At 34.3% G+C, this 1,466-nt stretch overlaps 1 protein-coding gene across 1 annotated transcript in view; it reads left to right on the plus strand.

Annotated features, from left to right (window-relative positions):
• LOC106475754 (transcriptional protein SWT1-like) overlaps nucleotides 1-871 on the plus strand; it is a 9,824-nt gene extending 8,953 nt beyond the window's left edge. Inside the window, exon 9 of the mRNA XM_013936430.2 lies at nucleotides 720-871. Within this exon, the coding sequence (XP_013791884.2) occupies nucleotides 720-871 (152 nt within the window). The remainder of the gene's footprint in view (nucleotides 1-719) is intronic.
• The last annotated feature ends 595 nt before the right edge of the window (nucleotides 872-1,466 follow it).

Below are 1,466 nucleotides of genomic sequence, written 5' to 3' on the forward strand. Positions count from 1 at the left end.
ATGGTAACTAGACATAGAGTGGTATATTGGGGAGCATATAACATGGTAACTAGACATAGAGTGGTATATTGGGGAGCATATAACATGGTAACTAGACATAGAGTGGTATATTAGGGGAGCATATAACATGGTAACTAGACATAGAGTGGTGTATTGGGGAGCATATAACATGGTAACTAGACATACAGTGATTTATTAAGAGTTTATTTAAGCCATAACAAGAATCTACAATATAATAATATTAAAGCCATCCTTGTGCAGTAGAAATTATTCGCTAATATTTTGAGCTGACTCTCTCTGCAGGAATTTTGATTATCTTACAGTGAACGTTTCGGAATGAAACTTAAGAAAGAGTGTCAGCTGAGAACACTTTTAAGTAAATAAAATGTGTTTATAAAGATACGATTTCTCAAGAATGTTGTGTGTTTTCTTATTCCATTGTTTTGGTAGAAGGAACGTGTTGAACGGCCATGCAGTGATCAAATCACTTCCTTTCACAGACGATTCGTGTTGAAATGGTTAAAACACGAAAGTGGTAATCAAAGATGAGTCTCTTTTTAATACATTTAACCTTGATTACTTTACCTGAACACCATTTTCTTCTTCAATGGGTTAAGAAAGCTTTAGAGAGATGGTCGTGTTTCTATAAGAGGTCTTTATATTCTAACGATAGGATTTGTGTAGGTAACAACTTTTCATTATAACTTTTTTTTCTTCAGTTCCTAAAGACCAGGTGGTGCTTCTCTCCAACGACAAAAACCTCTTAAACAAAGCATTAATCAACAATGTTGAGGCCCATACCCGAGAATCGTTTGAAAAGACTTTCAGAGTGGAGTTCTCCGTTCCGAAAGTTATCGGAACAAGTAAGTAACACGTATAAATGTCCGTTTCGTTCTGTCATCCATTGAATTGAAATATTCAGAGTTATTATTGCCTAAAATTGGGGATGAGTAGAGATAAACATAAACCAGGTAATGCACTCAAACAACCTTCTTTGTTGAACTTTAAACTGCATTTCTAATAGAAAGTTATAATTGTTAATAAACTGTCCACCTCGGACATTTTTGGTCTAAATGTCGTACTATTAGGAATTAAAAATATGTTTTCATTTTACGTTGTGAAAATTATAATGCATTCAGCGTGTGATATCTCCTGTAACTTGAAATTTTCAACATGATGATCAACGGATACAGTGGTGTATATTGTAAATCTAATACCTCATGGTGGTGAACCCAGGTGTGACCACATATCTATGATGGACCAATGTCCAATTATGATGCATTCAGCGTGTGATATCTCTTGTAACTGAAATTTTCAACATGATGATCAACGGATACAGTGGTGTATATTGTAAATCTAATACCTTATGGTGGTGAACCCAGGTGTGACCACATATCTATGATAGACCAATGTCCAATTATGAAACTAAATATTTTAACTGTCTATATCTCTTACATCTTTTAATG

This window comes from Limulus polyphemus, unplaced genomic scaffold (assembly GCF_000517525.1).
Source record: "Limulus polyphemus unplaced genomic scaffold, Limulus_polyphemus-2.1.2 Scaffold9105, whole genome shotgun sequence".
NCBI lineage: Eukaryota > Metazoa > Arthropoda > Merostomata > Xiphosura > Limulidae > Limulus > Limulus polyphemus.